The sequence below is a fragment of the Meleagris gallopavo genome, chromosome 4 (assembly GCF_905368555.1).
Source record: "Meleagris gallopavo chromosome 4, MGAL_WU_HG_1.1, whole genome shotgun sequence".
Taxonomy (NCBI): Eukaryota; Metazoa; Chordata; class Aves; order Galliformes; family Phasianidae; genus Meleagris; species Meleagris gallopavo.
In genome coordinates this window covers 10523716-10549742 of record NC_139407.1, presented here as the reverse complement: position 1 = coordinate 10549742, position 26027 = coordinate 10523716, and the positions used below count along the sequence as shown (strand labels likewise).

The 26027-nt window shown below is 42.5% G+C and overlaps 1 protein-coding gene across 2 annotated transcripts; it reads right to left on the bottom strand.

The window, feature by feature from the left end:
- Positions 1-449: 449 nt before the first annotated feature.
- SMARCA5 (SNF2 related chromatin remodeling ATPase 5) lies at positions 450-23725 on the bottom strand. 2 transcript variants are annotated; one of them, XM_085222122.1, is made up of 24 exons: positions 23311-23725; positions 21128-21202; positions 18189-18355; positions 17382-17482; positions 16130-16230; positions 14153-14332; positions 12946-13101; positions 12714-12845; positions 12005-12073; positions 11318-11427; positions 10817-11043; positions 9598-9719; positions 9341-9493; positions 8308-8444; positions 7479-7623; positions 7128-7247; positions 6774-6884; positions 6132-6245; positions 5831-5953; positions 4328-4460; positions 3095-3213; positions 2265-2477; positions 1693-1803; positions 450-751 (listed from the first exon to the last, which is right to left on the bottom strand). In XM_085222122.1, the coding sequence occupies exons 1-24, from the start codon at positions 23431-23433 to the stop codon at positions 686-688; spliced, it is 3108 nt and encodes a 1035-aa protein (XP_085078248.1). In that variant the 5' UTR covers positions 23434-23725; the 3' UTR covers positions 450-685. The 2 variants fall into 2 exon arrangements, with proteins under 2 accessions (XP_085078248.1, XP_085078249.1); XM_085222123.1 differs by lacking the exon at positions 23311-23725 and adding an exon at positions 21289-22493.
- Between the last annotated feature and the right edge of the window lie 2302 nt (positions 23726-26027).

The following is a 26027-nucleotide window of genomic DNA, read 5'->3' as shown; positions in this document are numbered from 1 at the left end:
CCCCAGTTGTTATGCTGTTTGCCATTAAAATAATGCAACCATGCTTGACCATTCTAAGGAAGAACGAGCTTCAGTGTCACTCACCTTTACGCCGTTATCGGTGGTAAGCAGAGAGTCGATGCGATTTTGTTCCTGTCTCACTATTCATTCATTCTCAAGCGAAACACCTGGCATTAGCTTTAATGTCAAAGTTCAAAGTATAATTGTACATGAAAATTACGTTCAGTAATGTTAAAGTCAAAGCCACAGAATTTCCAAAAAGGGGGGTCGGTTGGTGACGGCTTGCAGCAAAAACCAAACCGAACCAAAAAACCCACCTTACCTGTTCAGGGTTCGTAGCGCCGCTTGATTTGTTAAAAACAGATCACAAATCCTGCAACTCTGAGGTGATCGAATAAATAATAGGTACCGCGGTAGGAAGATGAATAAAATAAAAACTAAGTAAAGCATTATTAATAAATGAAGCCTATTTATTATTTCAAGTGTTAATGGTAAAAAAAAGTCAGCACAGCTGTTGCATTTAAAAAAGTGAAACTACATTAAGTACTATGTTTCTAGTTCAGTAAACAGATGAACCCGATGTCCTTTAATGACATAATAGTTGAGCATTATACAGTACATCTTATGAAGACCCGTAAATTAAAGAACTACTTTTTTAAATTTAGTGATTACAAAACTTCTGCATTCACAGCTTTAGCTTCTTTTTTCTTCCACGACCATCAGGAGTACCATCCATTTTGCGCTTCTGTGCCTGGAAGGTAAGTTTTTCGAGTAAGTTAACGTGACAGAAAAAGATCCATAAGCACTGCATTTTGAGCCCAAACAGATGGAGACGGTTTAACCCGGGCAGCTTTAAAAATGTGATAAATCACAAATGTAACGTGGCAGATATACACATCCCGCTCAGGATAGCGGCCGACTTACATTCTTACAACTCTGGACGGGCGTAATTCCACAGGAGAAAAAAATGTTTACGAACAAGCAAGGATGCCATAAAGCTTCCTTTCTTATAGAATAATACTTCTAGGCACCACTTCTGTGAACCATTTGAAGCGACAGTTTTAACAACAAAATCTAGCAAGAAAACAGGTGATTATTTCCTTTACAAAAAAAAAGCCCGTGTGTTTAGCTGTACTTCAGAGCGCTTACTATCAAGCATATGCGCTCGTTTTCCCAAATCTAGCTCTTGGAGCCCATTTCACAACAAACCCTCTACGCAAGGAGCGTGAAGGCAGGCTCCCATGTCTAACTTGTAAACACATCTGTAGCATTCTCAAAGCGAACTGAACGGTTTGCACTGCCTGCCTACATATCCTGCTGTGGTAAACATCCATTTCTTTACGGATAAAAATGAATGAAAAGGCTAAATCCACCTCAAGTGTATTTTATAAAGGTAAACTCGCAGCCTACCAACTCAGTGATCAAAAAACAAGGCAAGCGTATCTGTTCCAGGTACAGTTTAGAACCTGAACTTTATTTGCCATCCACAAGGGTAATAGCTGAGTAACTGTATAAACTTTAAGCAGCTCTGAGCACCGTCCTATAAGGCTTTCTGTTGGATGCTATTTTAAAATAATTTTAGATATCACATACAATTAGAAAAGCTCGATGTCTTCAAGTGCTTTTTTTTGGATAAAAACAGCGGAAAAAAAAGCACAACCAAAACCAAACCAGCGCCTTTTTAAATCTTACCGAAGATGGTTTTGGTCCGCGTTTCTTCTTTTCTGCCTTTTCCTTTTCTTCCAGTTCCATGTTCTCTCTTTCAATCAGGGTGATTAAAGTATTGCATCTCCTCTGCAGCTCCTAAATCACGCAACACAGTCACTCACTACTTTAGACAGCCACTCAGCGTAAATAGCATCGTGTCAGAATACTAGAAATACCTGTAAGTTGTATGTTTTTTCTATTTCATGCAAAACCTTGGAAGTAGAAAAAGGAAATAAACGCTTTATGATAGCCATTATCTGCCTTCACGGGAATGGGTCTGAACGCCGATGTTGGCTCTTAAAACAAATCTGCATTTCATTCCAATTCACGTTTATTGTGAAACACGGTAGAAACTTGAAATTTAAATTTCATTTCCCACGACAATTTTAGATTACTGCCTTTACCATCTTAAAATTGTTGGAAAGTCTATCAAAATTTAATATATTGTGCATAGGCACACACCTTACTCTTGCAGAAGCCATTTAGTAAGTCTGCTGTGTAACTGCAGTGTCGGTGCGGGTGTTCGCAGGGAAGGAGCACGTGAGATTAATACGTACCATTGCAGTTCTAGACTTGAGAAACCAGTCAAATCTGAACTGGGGGGAGTTTCGGATACACTGTCTTAATTCATCGTAGACATTTTCTTTATCAAATCCTAGCTTGTGAAGCATGCAGATTAAAAAGCGATCCTCCTCTTCAGTGTAATTCTTCCCTTTGTTAGTACCATATGATATTCTCAGCTGGTGGAAAGGGGCTTTGTATCTGCCAATCTAAACGAAACAAATAAGATTATACAAACTACAAAACCGCGTAGAATAAGCAAGGAATTGTTTTCTATAAATGCAAAATAATCGTGACAGGCAGATGAACAATACCAAGTCAGAAAACTAGATTTCTCACATCACCACGCTGTAGGAACTGTAGGTTTTCTAGACGTTGACTTTATTAATATCATCTAAATAAGCAGGTTTAGAAAAGTTTGTCGGCCATCTTGATCATCTGCACACTGCAGACCAGACACTACGTGTGAAAATTGTTGAAATCTGCCAGTCTGGCTGTGATTCTTTTTGATCGGGAACGGTCAAAATCACAGGAAAAGTAAAGTGTGTGCAGCTAAACCTAAAATGATCATCACAGCTATCAGCCAAAATAGGAATTTTTAACCTACCTAAAGCGTCTAAATTCAAAAGTAGAACCTGCAAAGGAATAGCGCTTCTACAGAAAAGGAAAAGGTAGCAACCGCTGAGGAACAGACAAAAGACAGCAATATCGTGCCCAACAGTGTCGTCTTATCGTACTAGTAACATAGGCTGGGCAGGTATACAGCACAGCATCTCGCCTCCTTGGCATGGGGAAGTAAGGGCAGCGAGAAACACAGCAAAGTTACCTTCGTATCAAGTGCTTTTTTTATGCTGATGCGTCTCTGAATTCTGGCTTCTCCTCTTTCTATCTGAGCCATGATCTTCTCTATGTCTTGGAGTTCGTTGCACCTTTCCCAGAACACAGCTGCGAGAAGAAAAACTGGTCAGATCCTTTTCTTGGAATTAGGTGTTAGCCTTACCAGGCAGTAGATGTCATTTCCTTTTACCAGAGCTTACTGCTGTATAAAAAAGGGTGCGCCTTTACCTGATAAGCTAATTTCAATGCCTGAAATTGCGTTGCAGTATTGCAAATACTATTTTGAAGATGGTAGATATCGGAGTCTTCATTTTAAAAGAGGCGTGACACAGGCCAGAAATCTAATCTTGTTAGCTACTCTTCTCAAAGCAAAAAAAAAAGTCTTAAGAGTCTTAAAATTGAAAGTGACAAAACAGCAATACGGCTTTACAGAAGGAAGGGGGTGAGACAGCGTAATTAAGTAGCCAAAGGCGGGAACGAGTGTCTAAAAGACAAGTAACTGTTTAAAAAAAACAATGTCACATCCATAAATCAGCAGCTGTGCACCACTATAAACGTAGTTGCTGAACACTTGTCATGGTTTCATGATTTTTCATTATCAGTATTCCACATCATAACATCATGTAATGCACTGGGGGTTTGACTGCTCAAGTTCCGGGTGCCTGTCCAGAAGAGAAGAAGAGCTACATTTCCCCAAGGGGCTTTGCGGTCAGCGAGGAGATATAACTCCCGGCAAGGTCACCTGATGCTCTCTTCTTTGCCTGCGCTTCTCTGCCTGCGCTTCTCTGCCTGCGCTTCTCTGCCTGCACTTCTCATCTCAGTGTTGTGGTAAGGCCGATCCACCATCAATTTCACACTCTCTCTCCTTATAAAATTCTGCTGATACCATATTTAGTAAATTACTCTGTTTTACCTCAGATTGTTGCCACTGTTTTCAATTATTTCGGGGTCCCCTATTTTCTTTTTCCAGGGGCGCGGATCCGCAGATCCCTCCGCCCTTCTAGTCACGGAACCGGGCCGAACCAGCCCGTAAACCGTTGACAACACTGCAGCCGTGCTCCACAATTTTTTCTCAGTGGAGCCCAACTCCATCAGTACAATCCAATGAGAGACTTAAAAGAGCCACACAGGAAACACAAAGAAGTAAGTCGGTCAGCACTTTCGCAGGCATTTCAAACTAGGAGAGCAGCATTAGATACAGTTGACTTGAAAAATAAGTTACCTGAATACTCAATGACTTCCTCCGGGGTTTTTCCTTCTACTTCTCTTGCTATATTTTCAATATCGTCACGGCCCCACTTCTCATTAGCTTTGATGAACTGGTTAAAATCTCTCTTGTTCCAGTTAGTAAATCCCTTTGCAGAAATTAAAAGCAAACATTGCAAGTTCAGGATTTGTCCATCTCTTAGACAGCCACTCAGCGTAAATAGCATCGTGTCAGAATACTAGAAATACCTGTAAGTTGTATGTTTTTGTATTTCATGCAAATCCTTGGAAGTAGAAAAAGGAATTGAACGCTTTATGATAGCCATTATCTGGCTTCACGGGAATGGGTTTGAACGCCGACGTTGGCTCTTAAAACAAATCTCCATGTTTGTTTTAACAGAATTTTTTAAAATGCCTGAGACTAACACTTGCATCATAGCAACAATGTAAACCTGTGCTTTTCCTGCTGTTTGACGTTAGCAGAAGAACGACATTGTAGAAACTGCCAAATGATTAGCACTGGTTCTCCTATTACTACTTTCAGAAAAAAATCATTCAGGTCCTAAGTTAACCCCTTTAAGACTGAAAATCCCTCGAGAGAAGCGAGTAGTCTCTATAATGGCACTGTTCAATCCAAAGACCACTCAAATGTCAGCAGCCTCCTCCGTCACCCCTGGTCCCTTGCCCTCAGGACGCCTGTTGTGTGACGCTACTCGGTAGGGACAGAAACAGCAGTGCTGAAGTTATCGACTGCCAAAATGGGCTAATTGCACATGGTATTAACCTTAAAAATTGGTACAAAGTCAGCCGCACGATGATTTACCCACAGCTTGTTTGATTGCGACGATTTTTAATAGCAACTCTTTCACTGCACTACTACTCAAACAACAGTTTGTCTTACCCACAGAAAATACAACGTGAAAATGTAATACGCAGACAAATAGGCATTAATCTACTTTGAATGACTTAAATGCACAAGCTAATAATCACGTAGCTGCCCAGCTTATATCTTCTTAAAGAACAAAACATTTACTTCTAGACATAGTTTAAGAAACGTGACCCTTTAACCCACAGCACATAGTTACATGCGAGAGTGGCGAGTAAAGAACATGCTTCACATTATGTGGAAAGGAGTACGTGCAGCTTTGCAGCTAGTTTGCATGGTTCCACAATTGAGAAAAGACGTCACAGGCTGCAGTCTGTGCAAACCTGCGAAGCCAGACTCGCACACCGGACGGGTCTTCATCATTAGGCTTAGAAGTACACAGAAGCTTGATCGTGTCTGATACTCTGAACGCGCTGACTCGGTAGGTAAGCATCCTTCAAAAAGCTATCTTGGCACATCACCACAAACTTCACGTTAAGCTTTTTTTTCGGTAGTACAAACCAAAATGTGCAGCCACTTCTATTACTTTAAATGCGGCATTTGTAAATCAACGACAAAGACACGTTGATATAAAGCGGTAAAACACAAATCAATCTTCAGATGACGTCGGTATCATTAAAGAACCAACCGTACCTGGGTTAGAAGCTTCTCTTTTTCTTCCAGTTCTTCGTCATTAAGAGGTTCGGCCTCATCAATCTTAAGCTGCTCTTCCTTTTGCGCTTGGGCTGCATTTGGAAGATCAGGATTACGAGGTACCTGAAAGGTTTTACATTTAGTAAAATCTGGTGACTTTTCACAGACGTAACTAGCTTCTCCGTTAATAGAACCTGATCGTTTGTTCAGCTCAACGTGATTTTCTTTGAGTTAATGTGAAAGGCAGGACAAGGACGTATATTCCTACTAGTGTACTGATGCAAGGAGTGAACGTTATTACCTTGTACCCGATCGTTTTCCTGTAGTAGAGAATCTCTTTTTCCAGTAGTTCAAAGAGTCGTGGAGGAAAGAACTGAAAGTCCTGTACATTTGGCTGTTTTGGAGGCCGTGGTGCCTGAAATATATAACGTGATTCTATTTGTCTCCTGTTCACAGCCAGAACATGAGCTTAGCAAAAAAAAAAACACCCTTTATTTCTACCAAAACATACTGTCTTTACTTAAAGGAAGGTCACGTTAAAACACCATGCAAGTGTCCGCTGCAACATGAGGACATCTACAAGTAAAAAGGTGAGCAAGAGCAGGCGGGGTCTTTGGGGAAGAGACTGGTGGAAAAAGACTCAGACGCGCGCCAAGTAAGCATACAGTGCACAGGTAAAGAAAAACGACCGCTGCTTACGAAGCAAAGTCAAGTCTTTACCCTCCCGAACTCTTACATTACAGGTTTCATCCCTCTCTTACTCTTTCCTTATGTAAGCTTGTCTCGAAACCTTCGGATTTTTCTAAAATCAAACCCTCCAAGTGCCTCCCCAGTTTTTGAAAGCAAACAGAGTGATATTAATAAATTAAGGCCAATTTCTTGCTTTCGGCTTTAACTTCTCACGTCTATCTGAACAATTTGTTTTTGATATAAGTCAACTCACCTTGGGTGCTTTTGGCTCACTGACACGAAGAGCCTCTCTAAAGTAAGCGTCCACAGCATAATTGGCTTTTCTTTCTCGTTTAGGTGGTTCAATCCACTCCGTAAATGCCATCTGTAAAATAATAATAAAAACAGTAATAGAATCCTACCACCTCCAAGAATTATTAAGGCTAAGTCCTGCATAATATTCAGACCAGCTATTAATTTTATACAAAATGAAGCGTAGATCTATTTCATTAAATAACTTACATGCTAAATTGTTTTTGTAATTCTATTGTATTTTAACCAACACGTTTTAAGGTATGGTACAATCTTACCGATCGCTACTTTCCTCCTAAAGAAACATAAAGGTTACCTTCTGTTTTTCTCTGTAGTCCTCCCCTTCAAAATTATATACGCTGGATTCTGTATCCATCGTGAAATTTCTGAGTGAGCTTTCACCCATCTTGGAAAGTTTTTCATTCATTTCTGCAGTCTGGGGGTGGGGGAGAGAGAAAAGAACGTTAGTAACTTTGAAAGGTACCTCACTACAAAGCTCAATTGCAACAGCAGGAAAAAGAAATGACCAGCACAAAACTTCTCACTAAGAACAACCGCATTTTCTCCAGCTTATAACAAAACCGTCATCCAGCAATATACCCCTAACATTTCACTTAAGTCTACAGGGAAGTGTCTTTCTTTCCTTTTCATACTTCGTTTATCTCACCTTTTTTGCACCTCTTTCCAAAATGTGATCTATATCTTCATCTGTAATCTCACTCTCCTTGGAGGCAAACACATGCGTCGCTCCATGTCGAATCATTTGCAGCATTTCATCCTTCCCAAGTTTATTCAAATTTTGATCCACCAGTCTTCCTAAGAGAAAAGCATTGGAAGGTAACAACATAAGGACGAACAGTGGAAGACTTCCCCTTCCTCTTAGCCTTAACTTGAAAATGCACCTCATGCAGGGAAATTCCACGCGGGAAAAATGAATAAATAAATAAAAAGCCAGCAAAATCTAGCCAGGAATGACATACATTTTGTTTTACAGTACACCGAACAGTTTTGGCTGTGAGACCTTCTATATAAGCTTTATGTTATCGTGCATGGTTTGTTTGTTTGTTTGTTTGTTTTAACAATTTCAAGACAAAACCTTGTTGAATAATCTTTCCACAGTAAAGTTACTGATTCCAAACAAACGAATCAAGAAGGCTAAACATCCTCATCACTTCTCCCTGCATATTAAATAAAACCAAGGCAGTGCTTTTTCCATTTCAAGACTAATTTTTAAAAACCGAATAATTAAAAAAATGACATTAGTTTATAACCACTTTATTTCTGGGCAAGTAATCAAAAAGTTAATGAGGAGAAGCCTACCCCTGTTGTAAGTTTTCAAATGGATCAGGTCTTTGCACTCCATCTTCAGAGTACAGCTGAGGCAAAAGCAACATTCCCATTAACATTCACTTGATCTCACTATTTTAAACGTTGAAAACAAAATAAAGTAAAATAACTCATCCTGTGTACAAACTTAATTAATTGCCTCCATATACTTGCCTTGCTGAATGACTATGGAATCAAGGCGGAGTTTCATTTCTGCACGCTCCACTATCCTTTCTTCCACTGTATTGTCCGTGATAAATCTGAACACTCTTACAGTCTTTGTTTGACCAATTCTGTGAGCTCGATCCTAGGCAAAACGACATCACAAAAATACGATGCTTGCTTCTTAACTCAAATATACAATCGTCATCCACTTTCATTAGTTACAAATATACTAATTGGTAACACAGAATAGTGAAGGTGAGCTGCATCTTTACAGAAAACCCAGGAGCGTGAGAACCCAAGATAGCACGTTCTTTGCATTTCAAGTTGGTGCTGGGTTTTTTTGTTTCTTTTTTAAAGTAATATCAACAATAAGTATGTCTGTAAATACAATTCCTCAAAATAGCCCGGGGTTCTTTTGGTTAAATAACAAAGGGGCAGACTGGATGTTTCCGATAGTACATAACCTTCTGTAAAACCAAAGTACTTTGGCAATTGTCTCTGTACTGACCAAGAGCTGCCTTTCTGAAAATCATTAGATCATGCTATGAATATTTCAATTACAAAAATACAATGCAACCTCACCTGACTGGCAAATCATTAACCGCTACAAGAATTAGTATTCCGAACACATACCTTTAGTGGAAGTTTGAACTACATCACTTTGGCCTCCAGGCACTGTTTTCATCATTCTTTTAAGCTATTTTTGCTAGAACGCTCGAGAACGTACAACTTAACTGAAATAATTAAGAAAAGTGCAAACTTTGTCACTGAAAGACCTCGTTTGCCAGTTAACAGTAGTAGATTTTAAATACCATCTTTACTTTCTTATGTAATCGTTAGCAATTTTTTATTCGCCTCTTTTTCCAAGGTTTCAGTGGAGACAGTGAAAATACATTGAGTTTGACTCCCCAGAGAAGGAAGATTTATAGTCGTGGAATTAAGACATGCCGTTAGTTTAGTTTTTAATGAAAGCAGTTCCTTTTACTTTACTTTAAACACTACTAAGAGCACCGTGCCCTTTTCCGTCTGGGGTCTTACCATAGCCTGAAGATCTACTTGTGGATTCCAGTCTGAATCATACAGAATTACAACATCAGCAGTAGCCAAATTGATTCCGAGACCTCCTGCCCGTGTACTCAACATGAAGACAAATTTTGAGCTACCAGGTTCATTATATGCATTAATAGAAGCCTAAATAAAGAGAACATTATCATCAGTTGACCAGATTTTTTTTAAACACTATTTTTACGTAAGTGAAATATTTACACTTTTACGTAAGTTAAATACTTCTATACCTGTCTTTCGTCGTGAGGTGTTTGCCCGTCCAGTCTACAGTACTCATAATTTCGCCACATACAATAATCTTCCAAGATATCCAGGACTCTGGTCATCTGGCTGAAGATTAAGACTCGTGAACCTGGTTGGGGTAAAAAGCCTTTATGTTTTCTCCGAAACTTAAGCTTCATCGAACACCCCAAGTGGCCAAATCAGAAAGGGAAGGAGGGCAGTTGCGTGTATTACGAACAACCGAAGTTATCGATAAAAGACTGATTTAAAAAGTTTTCAGTACTACCTATACATAAAATAGTATATATTGAAAGTATGCTACTTTTATTGAGCAACTACTAGAATGTGAAAGAATTAGCAATCCGATGTGACTTCAAACCCTTCTGAGGGCAAAGCTGCAGAAGTTGCTATCAAGTACTGCAAAGAATTCCCAAAGCTTTAAACGCAATTCTGTATTCTTTAAATACAGTGTGCATTTACCGTTCAAATGATAGCTAACTGGGACGAGAGTGATACAGAAGACGCAGATCACCACAGGTATCTGAATATTCGTTGGATACCAAGTGCAAGTAACTGAGGTCTGAATTTTCTGTTTTTCTGCAGTGCCACCCAGTCGCAAGCTTTCCTGCACTTCTTTGGTGACTTAAGAGTAATACGCTCCATAGCTTTGTCCATAGTATCGAAACGATAAAATTAAAACAATAAAATAAAATAAAATAACTGACGTGTTTCCCCACGTTTGTCTTGAGGAATCCACTGAAAAAACTCACATGCTGTTCAGTCAGATCCTGAAAGAACATTTCACACGGGATACGACTCACCCACTGTGAAGATCTGGAATCTGAAATGGTACGTGATGACGAACCAAAGCGTTGGCCAAGATACCACGTCTTTAAGTTACACACAGCCAACGTTGCTGAGAAACCAAACCTAAAACCCAGACCGACTGATGCTTCTGCAGCCTCACCTTAGCTGGAAAACAAACTTTCGCACACCAAAAACCCCTTCAAAGTCACAAAAAGCAGTTAATGGACTACTGACTCAGTTCTTTATGAAGGCACCATCAACTACTTAAAATACAGTGCTCAAGAAGCTGGGATAATGCTTAGAAATCAACCATGATCCTTTATAACGCGTGCTGCTTTTTGAATGAAGACTCTAAGAAGTACTGATTTTCATTTTTATCCCTGAACTAAACAACACCTAAACAACAACAGAGATGCGTACCTTGCTCTTTCAGCTTCGGTAGTAGTTTGTCCAGTACTACCATCTTGCCACTGTTGGTGACCAAATGCATATCTGTTGTGTAAGGTGGACCAGGTTCTGCTCCATCGAAGAGATAGGGATGATTGCAACATTTTCGCAGTTGCATTAGGATATTCAACAGTCTCATTTTGTCCAACTTTCCAGCAGAATTCAAAATATCTATATCCTTCATTAAGATTCTCGTATACCTACACGAAAGAAAGAAAAAAACCCTTTTGTAACTATACAACAAAGTTGTCCTGCATTTAAATAACATGGAATAGTCGAAAGCTCATCCCCTCTAACTTCATTGGCTAACTCACTCTTATCTGCACATTTTTGTCTTCATAAAAGTGTCATAAGGAAAAAAACAGGAATCTAGTATAGCGGAAGGAATTAAATCGAGTTCCACGCAATAACCGAGTCACAAACAGCACGTTCCTTATAAGCCTTAACCACAGCACGCTCAAGTGTCTGAATTACCATTCTCGTTGCATTTTGCTGAGACCCACGTAAATTTTAACTTCCTTCTTTGGAGGTAAACTCTTCTCCACATCAGCCTTAATGCGACGTAAAAGGAACGGTCGTAAAACCTGAAAGAGAACGCATCATTAACTGTAGTTTGGAAACTAAACGTTGAACCGATCAGTAACAGCACCGCAGATATTCTCTCCTCCATGTACTCCAATGCCAGAGCTTCAACCTGATCATCTGAAAAAACAATCAATACTGTTGAATAATAGCCTGTTCAACAGGCAGGCTATTATATATGGGAACATACATCAGTCTCCTTTGGAAGACTAAGTCTTCTAGATCGTGACTTTCGGGACAAGACTTCTAAAAAATTTCCTACCTTTTAGTAGAAGACTCCTGACCATTTAGGTGATTTTTTTTTTAAAGCTTGCTTAACTGAAATCTTAGCAGTGCCCTGAAAGCTAACATTTTAAATGCAAGTATCTTCAGAAACTTGAGAGCCAGAAGAATATACTCTTCTCTCTCCTCCAGAAAAACAACTTTCTTTTCAATAAACTGACATCCTTTGAGTTTTTCTGAAAACCTGACACAGTTTCTGGAATAAGCTCTTAAGCCGAGTATTTCATCACAAGAAGTATTAGAAAAATTATAACCTAACTTAGGTAAATGTAACACACAAAAAGCACGGAGACTTACCATATGGAGACGTTCCACCAACTTTTGATCCCCTAGACAGTTGTTCGTATCAAACCACGAATCAAAGTCCTGCATCAACAAAATAACTGACATGTAAGAGCTGTTCTTCCAAGGTGAGTATCGTTATAATGGGAAATAAATACAATTCAAGCGATTCTGTTAAGCTGCAGATAAATAACCACAAAGCCCCTTTTGGTGTTTAAAAAAAAGATAGAAAAAAAAAAAAAAGTAGAATTGAAGTAAAATTCTAGTGTAACAAGTCACGAAGCTTCCACTTCTACAGCTGTCACAAAAATGTAATGAAGCAGTATTGTGATGCAGTTCTCTTGCTCGCCGTAGGTACTACTTAGCGAAGCCCACCGTGGACGACATAATATCTCCCAGTTCACGGGAAACAAACAATACGGCAACTTCCAGTTAAACGTAAGAAATAAGTTGCTTTACCAGTATTTAAGCCTACTGTGATATGCAGTAGAGATCATCTTCACAGTGTAATTTGAAACACCTCATATCTGCAGAGCTCACAGTAGCCCTTAGGAACAGCAAAGCTGTAAGAATAGTAGATAAACTAATTTTTCCAAGATAGAATAATGGAAGCGCTTACTGACTGTCGATCTGTCACTATAAATAACTGATAATCCAAACTACACACACGCATACGTTGAGGTTAATTTTCAAACTAATTTCACTAATGGCAATTAAGACTTACTTCGGACGAATTAAAGACATCTGGCAAAAGGAAGTTAAGAAGTGCCCAGAGTTCATGTAAGTTGTTCTGAAGTGGAGTTCCAGTTAGCAGCAGCCGATTTGTGGTCTTGAATTCTCTCACTATTTCTGATAACTGAAGGAGATTGGGACATCAGTGATTATAAGTAGATTACTAATACTGCTGTCACTTAGCGACACAGAAAAAAGCCTCTATCAGTAAAAGGATAAATTACCTTCGATTTTTCGTTTTTAATCCTGTGGGCTTCATCTATGACTAAGTATCTCCAGTTAAACTTCTTGAATACTGATTTTTCTTTGATAAGCATTTCATACGACGTTACACAGACATCCCATTCTCCTGGCAACAACACATCCCTGACAAAGGCAGCCTAGACAGCAAGGTGACAGTTCTTTAGTGAGCTTTGTCAAAACTAAAACAAAAAGAACAGTAACGCTGCTAAAATTAAAAACAGAACAAACAGACAAAACCATTGCTGCTAAATTTGGGAACATTACAGAATCAATTTAACACACAACCACTGTAAGGATACACAGTTGTTAAGAGGTTAAGTCACGCAAGGGAGAAATGCAGCGAAAATCAAACTTTGAGATTCTAAAAAGACACGCTGCAAAAATCAGAGTACCAGATCTGGATCGGTGACTTCCAAAGCTATTTCAAAGTTTCAGTATTTTTGTAATTTCCAACCCAACAAACAACAAAAGTAGACCTAAGTGCTCTTAGAATAATAATTTAAAAATTCTGCTGCCAAAAGTTTGAGTTTAATGCCACCAGCAATTACTCCCTCCATAAATAACTCCAGCTGACAAATCTATGACGTGCCATCACAGCCCATGCTTTTCAAAACACAAATTTACTTTGCTGAAAAACTAGCGAAGAACTGATGATATTGAAGTAATAAAAACCAAATGATTGAAACACTGAGGCCATAAGTAGCTGGACAGTATCTTCTCCTGACAAAATTCAAGCCAAATAGGGTTTGTTAGCAGTTTTTTTCCAGCATTAAACTGACTAACGTTTTCAGGAACCATTCCTTGATGAGAACCCACAATCCTCCTAAAAACCACTGTTACACTCAATATGATAAACTGTATGGAGAAAAAAACAAATGACTTCTATCCAGATGCATGTGAAACCACACAAATGAAAGCGTTTTACACGAATCGTTTCACTTTCTTATTTTACAATTGTTTCTGTTGTTCTACATGGAAAGAAGTGTAAGGTGACAAAGCCGCAGCTGCGAAACACACGTGTGAATTCTGAGCCAGTCATATTTTAAGTAGGAAGCACTTGTGAGTCTTAAACTACTCAACACCTAGAAATCCAATTTCCTCCCCTGTGAAGGAAAGGTAAGAGCAGCAGGACCACGCGCTGGATTTACTGTGTACGAATACAGGAACAGTAACAGCATCCAAACTTACTCGCTGGTCTTTGTCACCTATCAAACACACTGCTCGAAGCGTAGGTACCCATCTCTTGAATTCATTCATCCAGTTATGTAGGGTGGACTTGGGAACTAACACCATGTGAGGACCAGGAATATTTCTGTAGTGTTTCATATATCCAAGGAGAGAGATTGTCTGCAGTGTCTTCCCAAGACCCTTTAAAAGATATTAACATGTCAGGAATACAAAATCTCTTTGCAAACACCTTTAAAAAGCTCAGCAGGGTGCTCGGAGTACACCACACAGAACGCAGCAGCCTCAGCAAGTGAGTAAGATACACTAAAAGACATCAAAAGGCATCAACATTTCAGTTAGTGGAAGCTTATATATCTTCCCACAACTTTACAACAGAAAAAGTACTAGAGCAGCATTTTCAAATGTGGAATTTTGAAGTTAGAAGTTTGTCTTTTTCTCCACGTAACAGTCTTAATAGTTAAGAAAGCAATATTTGGAGCACTTTATTTTTGTAGATCAGGTGTACTCAGTTTATTTATTTAGAGGTCAGTGTTACAAACTGACCTAAGTATTCTCTTAAACTTGAAATTAAGTACATAAGCTAAGACCCTGGTGAGCCAAACATATCAAAAAAGAAAACAGACACTGAGCTGCTTCAGAATTATTTTCTTAAGCACCGCTGACTACTCAACAGAACTACCTTGCATCTTCACCACGTCGCTTTAATTAAAACAAAACTGAAAATGCTCAAAACCCAGATCGTCCACGTTATCTGAGTAATTCAAAAGATGGCAAGACAGATACACGGAATTTAAGAAACAACAAAACAAAACCAAACGTTAACGCAAGTTATTTTGCTTCCAAAATTCAAGTCTTTGCCTTCAAAATGACCACATTCCCCCTGCTGTGAGATATGCAGAAGTGTTTACGGGCAACGTGAAAGGTATTAATAAATTCAAAATAACTTATTACGAATAAATTAAAAATATCTAATAACAAACATTTGAACTCCTCAATCCAAAACGGATTTTGGAATAGCACAAATGCAAGGACTTACAAAGTTCTCCGCTCTCCTTTCTTAATGCAAACTCAGTCCACTCAGAACTACGCAAAGAAAATCCTCTGTTCAAAAGCAGGTATGCTGAACAAAACGCTTGCTCTATTTCAAAATTAAATGTCACGAAATAGTAACTCGAAGTTATTTGCCTCTAATTTACCTTGAAGAAATTTTATTACACAGAAGAGCAGCTATCAGTAAGTAATGAGGAATGCATTATACCAAAATATAATTCTGGCTTGTTTTTGTTGCTGTTTTCTCCATTATCAGCTCCTCATGAAAATCAGATACAATTAAAATCACTTCAAGGACAAAAGTTTGTCTGCCTCTCAAACCACTAGAATTTATTTTCCCTTTCTCTCTCATCCTTCAGAGAAAAAAAGAACAAAAGTGAGCACGGATCCTATGGCCAGCACCGACTGAGTTGTCCACGGCTATGGTGTAAAATACCATTTTATTCCGTGATTACATCTCTCCTGGAAAGTTTCCCACTGGGCACATCAATCCACAGAGGCCATGCGTATCGTGCTGTCCCTGCTTTGTATCCTAGGAACAAAAAGCGTGCCCGCATTTCTTGCTCTTCTCATACATGATGCTCTCTTTACAAGGGCAGCCTCATAATACCACAACAAAATTGTTGTGATGTAGAGAAAATAAAAAGAACGTATCACTCCATGGAATGCCTCACCCTAATTTCACTCTTCTGAAGTTTAACAGATTCCTTCTTTGTATGTCTGTTTCTAAAAGTGTCCGCATTTATCTGAATTACCATACCTGTGAAATTGTTTTAAGATTAGCAATCTAAAACAGAAAAACAAAATTGGGAAAAATAGATTCTATTTTAAAAGTAGAATTAAAAAAACGTCCATGGCTGTACTAAAATTCCATTGTATTACAGGTGTTAACAACCCCCCCGGTAGAAATACAGGTTCCATACATACCATTTCATCTGCGAGGATACCATTGATGCCATTTTCATATAAAGAAATGAGCCAGTTCAACCCTCGGACCTGATAATCACGCAGCTTTCCCCATTTAACATCTAAAAGACGTGAAAGAATAGACAAAGACTGAGGGTGGTGATGAAGAGGATGCCCAGAGAGGCTGTGAATGCCCCGTTCCCGGAGGTATTCAAGGCACGACTAGATGTGGCTCTGGGCAGCCTGATCTAGTGGTGGGCAACCCTGCCCACAGCAAGGAGGTTGAAACTAGATGATCTTAAAGGCCATTCTCAACCCAGGCCATTCTATGATTTGGGAAGACTTGTTCAAGAATTTCACCTTTCCTTGCATGCCAACTGACATTCATCTAAGCTACAGAACTAAATCAAGTAGTAAATATGCAGTAGATTCCAAGGACAAAGCAGACTGGAGACAGTGAAAGGTTAATTTTGTTTCTGATTTCTGAAACGACACAAATTATATAAATATTCTAATTTTATAATTCCCCCCAAAATCAGAACACTGTTGTAGTGGAAATGCTGTCATGGCTAGAAGCGGTGATGGAGCACCTGGTGGGAAGGGAGGGCCAACCCAAGGGTGCTCAGCTGCATGCAATGTACCCGAGTGTCTGGAAGGGGTGGAGTCAGGATCCATCCCTTCCCAAACCTCATTTAAGGGCTGGCAGTGGAGGTGAGGAAATCTCTCTGAAGATCCCCATGTGCTTAAGGCCTTCTGAAGGTAAGCAGTTTTTTTCCTTTATTTCTATGTCCATAGCTGTTGTGTTAGAGTAAATCCTCGTTTGCTGCAGCCTGGGAACTTGCCGTCCTGTCATTGCTGTGCTTTCCATCGCATTACAATAATATTACGTTAAAATAGCAGAAAATTAATTTCTCTGTCAAATAGATGGATGCTATTTTGTACTTCAAGCTGAATCACATGAGAGTTAGAACTGTGAAAATACTGAAAGCTAGCTCTTTCCTAGTAACTACGTCTAGCAAATGTCTTTCTAAAGGACAAGACTGACTGGAGCATCTTTCTAGCCTGAATACAAAAGCTCCCCTGCCGGCCTATTTTGTTCCATCAGAGTGGTGCTGTTTTTTTTTTTTTTCCCTGCATTTTCCTCATACCCAGTTGACTCTTTCTCTCACTGACTAGTATGAAAATCAATTCCTGTTTAAACCTGACTTTCAGGTTTGACTTCTGAAAGGGAAAACACTTTGTGGGGGGGGGGGAAATAGAAGAGGAAACGCACATGATGGAGATTCTTCAAACCGAGTGCAGACATTGGTTGTCTTGGAGCTTTCTGTTAACAGCTCCTCATCTTCTTCCTGTTCTGTTCTACGATGGCGATAGCTGAAAGTGCGAGAAAGAAGTAAGTTTTCTACTGAACTATTTCAAAATTTAATGGGGTTGCAGTGCACGTGAACACCTGAAGAAGCTTCTTGCAGGAGAACTCTAAAGCTAAGCTAATGAATTGAAATACTTGTAACTCTTCAGAACAGGAGCTTCTTCATGATAGGATGCCTGCTAGATTGTGACTCACGTTGTGAGCAAGGTCAAGTGTTAAGGCTAAGTGACTAGAAAGGGCTAAAATACCAAGTCACTGTGCACCAGTACTGGTCTTGAACTACAAGCTAGGAAATGACACCTGTGCTTCAAGGTTCTGCAACATCTGCCAGAAGCAGTGCAGACATTCAAGCTGCAATGAAGGCAATCCACTTTTGTAGATGCGATTTCGAAGGTGCCTCTAAGACACACTGTGTTACCCATGAACTCCTACAAGTTACAGACGTAACTGCTTTATTCTTCTGTCCCAGTTTTTTTTTTTCTAGGTACTGGAATATTTTCAACTGTGATAGTACTTTGCCACCTCCACCGATGTCTTGTAAATCCTAGAATTCTTAGACAATTTACAAGCAGATAATCGGGAAAAATAACCACAGTTGTATAGTGCAAAACATACCCAAATGAGACAAAAGGTGACAGGGTTAACTTATGCTTCTAAAGCTCAATAAAATCCTTAAATACAGAACAAGCTGGTCTACACGTCATCACTCACTCGCCAACTGACAGCAAGTTTTGCTTCTCATCCTTCTTTATTCGTGGACGTCCTGGTTTCATTTTCAAAGGTGAAGTTGGAGTTTTCTGAGCAGCAGGCTGAATGAAGTGAGCAAACAGCTCAGTCTGCTTCAACAGATACTCAAATCTGTTTGCTCTGTCTGTTTGCTGTTGACAAGGGAAATTAAGCAGAAGAAGTGTAAGACGTTACAATATGCATTCATTTAAAAGATAAGACAACAAATGCTTTTTGAACAATAACGATTCCCATATCTTAAAATACATACCTATAATAACAAAAAAGGGATGATTACCATCAGCAACGTAACTGTTGCTGACAGATTCTTTCACTAAGTCAAGTGTCAGGATCAAAGCTGTCAAACCTGCACTAAGACTGAAATCTGACTAAGAGCGTGCGAGTGTCACTAAACAAGGCAGCAGAGCCCCTTTAACAATCTCCTTCCGTTAAAAATTACTGTCCTATTCCCAGAGCTGTACTCCCACCCAACACGCACGGGATTCTTCACCGAACTCGTTCACCTCGCTACCCTGGCAGCAACCATTCCCTCTGCTATCACAATAGCACCCTGACTGCTTAGCGTGGTGTCAGCTAAATATGAGAGTTGGCACGAAAAGGGGCTGGGGCAGCAGAACAGCCCATCGCTGAAGCCAGTAAACCAATTTCAGCAGTAAAGAGCCATTACATATGCTCAGCCTAAGATGACGGAGTGCATCCCTTGATACGAGTCACCATTTTTGCTGCACAATAAAAGATTTTTTTTTTTTTTTAGGAGACAATACCTAGAAGGTTTAGGGCCTCTGAGACAGGTTCTGTTTGGAATCAACACATCTTCCAAGCATCCTGAGGTTACAGGATCTTGAGAATACGCAATCAGAACAGAAGACAGCTCCAATTTTAAAAGCAACCACTCAGACCTTCTGCCAGCTGCCACAACATAACCTGGTATTCAGTAACATGCACAGCTACAGGAAGCCACATTTCTTGGTAAAAAGGAACGTGTTCCAGACTTAAGCAAGAGCAATGCCTGCCCTCTGAGTACTTGCCTCTTGAAGCAGATCCTGTGCTACATGAAAGACAGAAAGATGGGATGAGAAGAGACAAGAATATCCTCTACGTAGTAGAGGAGTCAGAAACACTCTAGCCACAGTTACAGTTTGACTGACACAGCTGAAATCACAGCCAATAAACAGTTTCTTTTTGTTCCTCATAGGTTGTTTTTGTTCACTCTGTAACTGTTTCTGAAGTCTAAACTAGCTGAGATCTTACTGCTATCCAAATTGCCAACCCTTGTTTGTTCCACTGGGTGCACAAAAGATAAATACAAACTGCATTCTAGACGCTTCCTCTTTTTAACATATTAGTAAGGAAATGGCCATAATTTTTTGGCGGCCACAACCATTTTCAAGGTGCTTCAGGGTGTTCCCTTAAAAGGTGACAAATGTTGTCTGTATCTTTAAGGTGGGACACAGACAAAAATAGGCTGCACTACACAATCTTGAGCTATTCTTCTACCAAAGAGACAGAGAAACTTTTCCTGTTTTCTTTTGCAGTGCATCTTCTGACTGTTTTGACAGTAAAATACGATCTTCCTTGTCGTTGTGTCTATTTACAGCCTACAGGAGACAACTCCAAGTTTGCCTTTTTCTAGGAAGTAGCACAAAGAAATTAGCAGAAGACTGGGTTATTTTCAGTACTAAGAAGAAACACAGGAAGTAGCAGATTACAAGAATCAGTTTCGCTTTGCTATGAAGAAATTCCACACGTAGTCACAGGCACTGGGATTAGGAGCAGCAAAACAGGAAGGAACAGAGAAAGAAAACGTGAGACAACGTTAAGAAGTGGAAGGCTGTATCTCCTACATTTGGGATATCATGAAAGGAAATATAGGACGTTTTCTCCTACCTAATCCAAGACATGGAATTACCCATTTTCAAGTTTGAGGAATCTAAACCGGAGCTTCATAAAGAAGAAATTGGATTTCTGAAAAGCTAATAAAATCCCTTTCAGTCTAAACAACGTGAAAGGGCTGAAGAGCTGGAGAAGGCTTACAGTCAGCGCTCACACTAAACAGCAAACCTCTTCTCAGCCTCCTGCAAATTTTCAAAGCTAACTTCTATTTACTTTACTCATATACTGTACTGTTTGAAACTCCCTATTCTGAAGTGCCCTGCCAGAGCACATTTCAACTGAGAATGAACACAGTGACTACTCAAAGCCTTATGCTCTCCCCCCCCCCTTTTTTTTTTATACTGATTTTCCATTCCTCACATTAAAATTAATGTACTTTTCCTACAAAAGACTCCTACTCCTGCAGTTCAAAAACAAATTTGATTATTTTCCTGTGCTGAACAGTAATACGTAAAAGATCCTAGCCTTGAACTGATGCCATATACTGTAGAAACTGAAGTAGCAGCCATTTAAGAACCAACAGAGAATCCTTCTGACTGAGAAAGTGAATGATCAATTCTTTGTTATCCTCCTTGTCTACAACTGTATACCCAACATCAAAAGCAACGTAACCAATTCCTTTTACTTTTTAAATTTAAGACACTGGAATTCTTCTCATTACGTGATTCTGATGAGCCTAGGGCACTTCAAAGCTGCTCAGACAATGTTTCTAAGAAAGCAGAACGCGTTCACAGTTTTTCCCACAGACCGCCACAGGAAAACACAGAACAGAATGCTGAGAATAAAAATAAAAATGGGTTGTGGGTTTTTTTGTTGGTTTTCTTGGGGGGTCCGGGGAGGGTGGAGAGGAGGGGAAGGGCTTGTTTGTTTTAAATTACTCAGATATTTCTGAATGACCCAACAAAGTCTAACAAAGCCAGTTATGAGATTTCAAAAGAGCAGAACACTAAGTCTGTTCTAACAAGTGCCTAAGTACAGGACAGCTGTATGCATTTCCCAGCGATACGTACCATTTTCTCTTCGTATGTAGGATCTGCTTCCTGGATTTCTTTTGGTTTTCCTGGTGATGCATCATTGAAAGATTCCTAAGATGAAAAAGAATTAAAAAAAACTTATTTTCTGAATAAGAGAACGTACCGATGTCGAAGAGAATAAGCTCGCTGCAAATTACCATCTATCCACATCAGATGGCGCATCCACCTTTCGCTGTTCTGATACAGCTAGCTTCCTGTTACTGTAAAGTGATCTGGAGCTGGATCAGAGATCCCTGCCACAGGGTGTGGGACAGAGCTAGCTCTCCCTGACCCACTTCAGCTCTATGGTAACCGCATCCCACTCGGGTGGATGAGGGCCCAGCTGTGGTGCAGCAGCTCAGCAGGCCACCTCAGAGTGCTGAGCCAACGCCTCCTACGGCCGGCTCCTGGGAGTGCTGGGGAAAGAACTAGCTCTGGTCCTGAAGAAAGAGCGCTTCCCAGTTTTTCTTTTTTCCAGCATATCCCAATTTCTCATCATACTGTATCAAAGGAACAAATCTAAATAAGAACCTGGGCTGCAGCTCTGTCCTGAAAGCAGCACAGGAATTTAGAGAAACCGCACGTTTGCACTGTTTGGTTTGAAAAGTCAAACAACTGTCCGTGTCAAACAAAAGTCCTGGTAACCACAGACGCCACCGCTGCTAACAGGAGAACACGCTGGCAGGAGGGGCAGTCCTCCCGTCAGCCCATTCCTGCCAAATCCTTCACCTAGTCCTTCAACTGCTCCTTCCGACCAGTGCGTTTCTGTCCTTGTCTTGCCTGTTACCAGGTTAGTTCTTTCCCCATCATCTCCCACGTGTAATTATTTCACCTTCTGCTCTCAGACCCCAAACGACAGGGCAACCACTCTCCGCTAAACCGCACTAAAACAGCACGTTACACAGCAGTTCCTGAAAGGCTCAGAAACAGAAACAAGCACAGAGTGCCCTCAGAACCATCGTTAACCATCTGCTCGGCTGAGCCAAGCGAGAGCTGAACGCAGTCCTTCCCAGCGAGCGGAGAACAAAGGCAGAAGTACAAAACACCACTAAACAAAGGGAGACAAAACACGGGGTGTTTGTGGGCGGCTCCTCGAACAACTCGGCAGGTACTGCCCACGGAAATGGAACAACCCCAACGCAGGTTGGCCAACATACAGAGAAGGCAGAGTCACAGCTAAGGGTCTCCTAACCTTTTACCGAACCTTTCTATTCTCCTCCCGCTGCACTTAGCTGACAGCCGGCCACCACAGGGCTGTTGGAACTTCCGTGCCAAATTCCTTTTTCTGCAGATAAGCCCGCAGCAAGGAACACGGGGCACAGCAGCACGCCGCCAGACCTCCTCACGCAGCTACAAGCCTCAGCCGGAGAGCAGGAAGCCGGCATGCCTCCGAGGCGCGCGGGACTACCGAGAACCGCCCAAACAGAAGCTTCGCCAAACAGAAGGCTCTCCATTCCCCACGAAGGAGGAACCGATCAGCGGGCCCTGAACGAGCCCGCGCCTCGCAGCTCCCACGCGGCAGCCGCAGCCCGGAGGCGCCCCGTTCCCGCAGGTTGCGGCAGGACCCGCTTCCCACAGCGCCGCGGCTCCTCGCTCATCTGGAAAACACGGCGTTCACCGCGGCGTTGGGATGGCGGCGTGACTCACAGCTCCGCGCGGGGAGCAGGACCGACCGGTTTCCTCCTACCGCCACGGACACAGAGCCGCGATAAAACCCGCATCTCTAGGAGCCGCAAGAAGCACCTGCTGCCAAAACAGTAATAAAAAAGCGCCAAGAACCCTCCGCAACCCAACCCCCCCCCCAAAAAAAGTTAAAGACCGCTTCGCAGCGCCCAAGTTTCAGCGCCGCGAACTCGCTGCCGCCAGCGAGGCGCCCGGCGGGGAGCGTTACTCGGAAGCAGCGCGAGGCGAACCCACGCGGGAGCGGCCACGAACCGCGTCGGCGAAGGACCCCCCCGCCCCGCCTCAGCCCCAACCCCAGCCGGCTCCTCCGCGGCGGTGGATGGCGGCGCGCGGCTCGGCCGTCCCGGGTGCGGCGGGCCGCCCCCCCGCAGGCGCCGCGACGCACGGCTCGGCCCCGCGCCCGCCCCTCCATTGTCTCCCGGGCCGCCCCGCCGGCCCTCGTGGCGGGCACCTGCCGCCGGCGAGGTGCGCGGGTCCGCCGCCGGAACGTGCCTCACCTCCATCGCGGCGTCGGCTCCGGCGGGGCCGACGGGAGCCGTCCCCGCAGCCTCTCCGCCGCCGGCCCCCGGCGGCGCGGGCGGCTCGTCCGGTGGCGGCGGTCCCTGTTGCCCGGCGGACATGATCCCTCTCGGCAGACGGCGCTCGGCCGGGACACGGGCCGGGCCCGCGCCCGGCTGACTGCGCGCCCGCGGCGGGCGGCCCGGCGGCGGGGTCGGGCCGCTGCGATCGGAGCCCGGTGCGCGGCCGGCGGCGGAGGCCCGTCCCGCTGCCGCCCCGGCTTTCTCGGCGGGATCCCACCAACCAGGAACCGAGCCGGCAACCCGCTCTCGCGAGAGCCCGGCCTCAACGTGCGGCGAGGCGGGAGCGAGCGCGTCCGCGAGCCACCTCCTCTTCCTCCTGCTCGGGCCGCCGTTGGCGCCGCTCCTCTCGTGCCCGCCTTCGCGAGCGCGGCCACGCAACAGCCGGACGGGGGCGGGGCTGCCTCGCGCGCGCGGGCGGCTGTGCGGGCCGGTAACGGAGCGCCGCGTGCTGAGGGCCGCGCGGTGGGGGGGGGGGGGGGGGGGGGAGAGGAGGCAAAGGAGGCGGGATCAGAGCGGCGGCGTCACGGGCTCGCAGGCAAAGCCGGCTGGTAGCTTGGACGGGGCACACATGCGTGCTCGTCCGCGGCAGCTGCGCACGGAGGGAGAGCGCGCGCCCCAGCGCTCTACGCACACCGCGATTACACGTCGTTCCGCTGCGGTACGCCTGCCTTAACCTGCTGTTAATGGACGCACAGAGCTGCCTGTCCCGCGCCGAGACAGCGCTGCTGTGATTACAGCTCTGACTTGGAATTTCCAAGGCATGGAGGGAATCTGCTTTGACACAGCGATTGTGTCACTCAGTGTCTGAAAACAAGGATAACATGGCAGAAATGTTCAGCTGCCCAAGACTAGGATTTCTCAACTCATGCTTTCTACTGCTTTTTTCCCTCACCACAAAGGAAGCCCTGGCAGTGTAAGCAGTAGCCAGTTACGCCGATTTTATTTATTTAGCTACCTGTGCTCCTCTAACAGTACACTGATTGCAGTTTTTGACCTGCTCTCCTCCACTCCTTCCCCACAGTGCAGGCAGGATGGAAGGCTAGGAATCACCACACGGTGCCATTCTGGTTTCTCACTCTATCTCCCAGGAGAAGCACTCAAAGGCACAAGGTGGAAGATCCCTGGTGAGAAGTGTAACTATTAGGAAGGAATCAGGCACCCGGGAAGAGATTGGGGATGTTTCAGCATCACCATTTATCAGTTTAAAAATCATCAGGTCAGGTGGGAGATGATAATGGCTGGTGGGAGATGAGAAAAGTTTTAGAGAGGGGAGGAAAGTACCATCTCAATCCTAGCCTCACTGAACCTGGCCATCCAGCAAGGCAGCGTGCGGTGCTGAGATCCTTGTGGGCCTCAAAAGATGTTCATCTCTATGGCAAAATTATTTTCTCTTCCTGGATACTACCTGGATAGTTTATTTCTCATTTTTCCTCCTTTATGATAAATAGAGAAGAATTTTTGCTTCAAGGTTAATATGCAATAAAGTGTCAGCCTCAAATCTTTCATTCACATAAGGTAAAGCATTGTTAAAAAACATTCCAGCCAAAATCTCTCTATAGAGGCAGGAAACAAAATTGGTCTTGCATCTATACATAACTTGGAACATCATAGGAGCATTCTTTGATAACCCCAATAGGATACCTGTGAAAACACACGATAGACCCAAAGGCTTCTGAATACAATTTACTTCTCAACTTAACTTCTAACTTCATTATTCAGATTACTCTCCTGAAGTTGTCACAGACCCCGTATCACTGCAAGAGTACAATACCACTAGGAATCAACTCTTAGATGCAGTTTTTGGACAAACTATTTCCAAGTGAAGTGAATCGTACTGCGAAGCAAAAGGAAGTTCCGGTTATGGTTTAAGCCGGCAGGGAGATAAGCACAGTGCAGCCATTTATTCACCTCCTCCCCACTGCAAGACAGGGGATAGAACTGGAAAAAGTAAAAGCGCAAGAACTTGTGGGTTGAGATAGACACGGTTTAGTAAGCAAGAATCAAAGTGATGAACAACGCAACTGCTTACCAGTAGCTAACCAATGCCCAGCAATGGCAAGCCCCTTGACCAACCTCCCCCACGTTTTACTTTTAAGCATGGTACCACACGGTATGCGATATCCCTTTGCCATTTTGGGTTCTGTCTCCTCCCAGTTTCCAGTGCATGCCCAGCCTGCTCGTTGGCAGAGACAGAGGAAACACCTGTAATTAAAGATGAATTTTGGGGAGAAGTCTTGTCAGAAAGACAAGAAAAATCAAAGTAAAACCTCAAGGAACAAAGCACACAGGCAAAAATAACACCAAGTACTCAATTCATTACAAAGCAGGGAATAAGAAAAGAGCTAGCAAAAATGACAGTCTGACATAAATAGGTGACTAGAACTGATACAATTCTAGCCAATAATCAACCAAATGGGAGTAGGCTGGGCAAATTTATTTCAGCAGCTCCAAGCAGAAGGCCGCAGCCAGCAGAACTGATGCTATTTACAAGTGGTACTTTCTGAAGGAAACAGAAAAAGGTCCTACAACTGCAGCTAATCTGACACACGAAATGAAAACATACTGATGCTTTTTTTTTTTTTTTTTTTTTTTTTGAAGGTGCAAATGGCGCACTGGTGCTTGTGTTCCCCGGG